The sequence below is a fragment of the Aplysia californica genome, unplaced genomic scaffold (genome assembly GCF_000002075.1).
Source record: "Aplysia californica isolate F4 #8 unplaced genomic scaffold, AplCal3.0 scaffold00319, whole genome shotgun sequence".
Taxonomy (NCBI): domain Eukaryota; kingdom Metazoa; phylum Mollusca; class Gastropoda; order Aplysiida; family Aplysiidae; genus Aplysia; species Aplysia californica.
The window spans coordinates 750,816-755,068 of record NW_004797589.1 but is presented as its reverse complement, the minus strand read 5'-3'; the positions used below and the strand labels follow the sequence as shown (position 1 = coordinate 755,068).

The following is a 4,253-nucleotide window of genomic DNA, read 5'->3' as shown; positions in this document are numbered from 1 at the left end:
CGTGCGGTGGCCTGCGCGGGCAGTCAGCGCCAAAGAGTCACAAATCGGGATAGGGGCCGCGGGCGCCGCCAATACATATGCAACAGATCAAAGCAGGACTGGGGAATCGATACCCAGGGTCCCCTGAGAGGGGGAGAGAGAGAGGGGGAGAGAGAGAGGGAAAGAGATACATGTAACAGAGGAAGGGAGAGAGAGAGAGAGAGGGGGGGGGGGGGGAGGGGGTAGGGAGTGAGAGGACAGAACATGGGAAGAGGAAGGGGAAGAAAGACTCTAATTCTAGAGTATTTTCTTTTAACGACTGAGTACGCACTTTCATAATACATGTACTACATCTATCCCTTTATTGTCATCTTCGGTTGAAAATGACCAATAAGAGAAGAGAGATGATTAAGGTGAAGTTCAAGGATCATAATGTTATAATAAACAACAGTAGTGTGGTTTCTGGGTTCTTCAAATATTGTTTTTATTTTATTTTTACTTCAAGTTTCACCAGGGCACACAGGTTAACATGCCAGACAAAGATCTTGCTTTAACGTCCAGAACTTAAACTGGTAAATGCATCTATCAACAAAGAAATACATGTAAGATTAATTTTAGTTATCTTTTACGTTGTTCTCGTATTATAAAATTGAACGCTCGGGGACTTCTTGCTTTAAAGGTGTGTCATCGTGGATCTGAAATCAATCTTTTCGAGATAAGCGTAATCTATAATATGAACGAGATCATGCCATTATTTTTGTGCCGTGTGTTAATGTTAAAATACTCAGAACGTTGTATTCTCATCGGGGATAGAGTTAGCCAATTATTGGACCCTGGTCGAAGGAGCTGAAGTTTCCGTTGGTGGAGTTACCGGCGATGATGACTGAAGAGTTTCCACCTGTGAAGTTTCCACCTGAAGGGTTGATGACAAAAACAGGAAAGTTTCCACTTGTGGAGTTTCCACCTGTAGAGTTTCCACTTGAAGAGTTGCCGGCAAAGATAGAGTAGTTTCCATTTGTTGAGTTCCCACCTGTGAAGTTTCCACCAGTGAAGTTTCCACCAGTCAAGTTTCCACTTGAAGAGTTGCCAGCAAAGACAGAATAGTTTCCACTTGTGGCATTTCCACCTGTGAAGTTTCCACTTGAAGAGTTGCCAGCAAAGACAGAATAGTTTCCATTTGTTGAGTTTCCACCTGTGAAGTTTCCACTTGAAGAGTTGCCAGCAAAGACAGAATAGTTTCCATTTGTTGAGTTTCCACCTGTGAAATTTCCACTTGAAGAGTTGCCAGCAAAGACAGAATAGTTTCCACCTGTGAAGTTTCCACCTGTGAAGTTTCCACTTGAAGAGTTGCCAGCAAAGACAGAATAGTTTCCACCTGTGAAGTTTCCACTTGAAGAGTTGCCAGCAAAGACAGAATAGTTTCCACCTGTGAAGTTTCCACTGGTAAGGTTTCCACTTGAAGAGTTGCCAGCAAAGACGGAATAGTTTCCACTTGTTGCATTTCCACCTGTGAAGTTTCCACTTGAAGAGTTGCCAGCAAAGACGGAATAGTTTCCATTTGTTGCATTTCCACCTGTGAAGTTTCCACTTGAAGAGTTGCCAGCAAAGACGGAATAGTTTCCACTTGTTGCATTTCCACCTGTGAAGTTTCCACTTGAAGAGTTGCCAGCAAAGACGGAATAGTTTCCACTTGTTGCATTTCCACCTGTGAAGTTTCCACTTGAAGAGTTGCCAGCAAAGACAGAATAGTTTCCATTTGTTGAGTTTCCACCTGTGAAATTTCCACTTGAAGAGTTTCCAGCAAAGACAGAATAGTTTCCACCTGTGAAGATTCCACCTGTGAGGTTTCCACTTGAAGAGTTGCCAGCAAAGACGGAATAGTTTCCACCTGTGAAGTTTCCACCTGTGAAGTTTCCACTTGAAGAGTTGCCAGCAAAGACGGAATAGTTTCCACCTGTGAAGTTTCCACCTGTGAGGTTTCCACTTGAAGAGTTGCCAGCAAAGACAGAATAGTTTCCATTTGTTGAGTTTCCACCTGTGAAATTTCCACTTGAAGAGTTTCGAGCAAAGACGGAATAGTTTCCATTTGTTGCATTTCCACCTGTGAAATTTCCACTTGAAGAGTTACCAGCAAAGACAGAATAGTTTCCACCTGTGAGGTTTCCACTTGAAGAGTTGCCAGCAAAGACGGAATAGTTTCCACTTGTTGCATTTCCACCTGTGAAGTTTCCACTTGAAGAGTTACCAGCAAAGACAGAATAGTTTCCACCTGTGAGGTTTCCACTTGAAGAGTTACCAGCAAAGACGGAATAGTTTCCACCTGTGAAGTTTCCACCTGTGAGGTTTCCACTTGAAGAGTTGCCAGGAAAGGCAGAATAGTTTCCATTTGTTGAGTTTCCACCTGTGAAGTTTCCACTTGAAGAGTTGCCAGCAAAGACAGAATAGTTTCCACTTGTGACGTTTACACCTGTGGAAGCGATAAAATTTCAGTAAGTATCTATCTATCTATCTTTCTATCTATCTATCTATCTATCTATCTATCTATCTATCTATCTATCTATCTATCTATAATCTATAATAGTCATTATTATTATTATAGTTCGTCCGCCATTGTCTGACGATAACCAATGCTTCTGTGAGGAAATACTTGTAAAATCACCTTGGAGAATTAAGGGTCAAAATGTCTTTGGGATTCTACTATGAACGATGAGATGAGACCAATTCTGGCAGAGAGAAGTTTGACACATTTTTAGCATGTAAAACAAATTAAAAACTTCATTTGCACTTGCTGATGTGTGTAGCTTGCGGACTTCTCTAGTGGTTTCAGCATTTCTTTCTGACTTCGTGAAGCCTCACGTGACTTCCCTCTTTGAAAAATTATCTCTTTTGTACTGTGGGGAAATTATTCTAAGACGTTCCTTATCTTTTGCAAGGCTATTGATGAGTAGATTCTACAAGAAAATATACTTAACGCTTCGTAAAGCCCCTCACAATTATCCACTGTAGTTTGCTTACTGTCCATCCTAAAAAAACTGACAGTTGAAATTGTGAGGAACGAAAGATCAGAATAAAATATAGCACTAGAAAAAGGTAAGAAGTCAATGGAAAATTAGGAATCATATAGAAATTGGATTGGAAACTAATATCACCCACCAAGATGAAATTCAAAAGGAAAGAGGAAGAAAGGAAGACCTTAACGTACTTGGAGGAGGGTCTTTGCTTTAGACCTAAAGGAGACGGGATACAGGTGGACAGAGTTGGAGACAATAACCCAGGACAGAAGTAGGCTACATGGAGAGTTCTTGTCTGTGGCTGATACTCAGGTCATACTTTCTCTCCCAGGATCAGGGTATAGTCCGCGAACACTTTCCTTCTTTTCCTATCCTGGGCTAGTTATACTACGGTGCGAGGTGAGAAAGACTCATGAAGATATTATGATGATAGGATAAAGCAGTCTACTTACCCGTGGTGGCATTGAGGGGTCGTGGGAAAGCTTCAGAGAAGCCTACAGCGATGCAAAGCATCACGGCCAGAACGGACATAGTCTTCAGTAGAGATGCCATGGTGGGAAACAGTCTGTCAGAGAACGATGAGAACTTTTCTGTACTTTTATCCGGTGTACCGTGGTGGTGACGTCACGTGTGGCGCTCCTGACTGCAAGTTGCAAGTGAAAAGCTTGAGGTACCAAGTGCTTTATATATACACTTTTCTAAGCTAAAAATCGAGAGAATTACTCAGCCCCTATAGGTCTGCTGGCTCAGCAACAAGGCTGGTCCTCATGAGGAAGGAGTGCCTGGTGTAAACAAAGAGCAGTTGGGCGAGATGGCGACAACGCCACGCCTTCAAGTTGTAATATAAAAATCTGAACGTGAGAGACTGATAATAGAATGCATATGTATTCTTAAGTTTTCTTAAAGGCATGTTTCGATTAGAATGCAAAAAAGACAGAACTGTTTACGTTGGTGTGGCTAAAGGTTAACACCCTGCAGGTAACGAATCCCCAGCTAGTACACAGGATTCAGGAGACATTTTCCCAGGAAAAGTTGAGACAAATAATTTGACCGCTATGTCCAGATTCGAGCCTTGAACGTGCGTGAGTCAATATAATTCCGTGAAACGCTACACAACTTCTGGCAGAAGTTTAGATGTAAAAGAAAAACAACTCTGTAGGCTCTACTACTATTATTTAAAATTACTTTTCCTGAAGTAGGGGACCTCATGAAGCATTTTTGAATACAAAATTTGATATGGCATTTGCGTGGAGTGCGATTTAT

At 41.8% G+C, this 4,253-nt stretch overlaps 1 protein-coding gene across 7 annotated transcripts; it reads right to left on the bottom strand.

Annotated features, from left to right (window-relative positions):
* Window positions 1-438: 438 nt before the first annotated feature.
* On the bottom strand, window positions 439-3,662 carry LOC101860029 (uncharacterized transmembrane protein DDB_G0289901). Of its 7 annotated transcripts, none has more exons than XM_013084812.2 (5): window positions 3,443-3,662; window positions 2,132-2,446; window positions 1,436-1,948; window positions 1,172-1,303; window positions 439-1,105 (listed from the first exon to the last, which is right to left on the bottom strand). In XM_013084812.2, exons 1-5 carry the CDS (start codon window positions 3,540-3,542, stop codon window positions 795-797), a joined length of 1,371 nt encoding a protein of 456 aa, XP_012940266.1. In that variant the 5' UTR covers window positions 3,543-3,662; the 3' UTR covers window positions 439-794. The 7 variants fall into 7 exon arrangements, with proteins under 7 accessions (XP_012940266.1, XP_035826673.1, XP_012940265.1 ...); XM_035970780.1 differs by having other exon boundaries at window positions 439-1,303; window positions 1,436-1,801; window positions 1,883-1,948; XM_013084811.2 differs by having other exon boundaries at window positions 439-1,303; window positions 2,132-2,248; window positions 2,300-2,446.
* Between the last annotated feature and the right edge of the window lie 591 nt (window positions 3,663-4,253).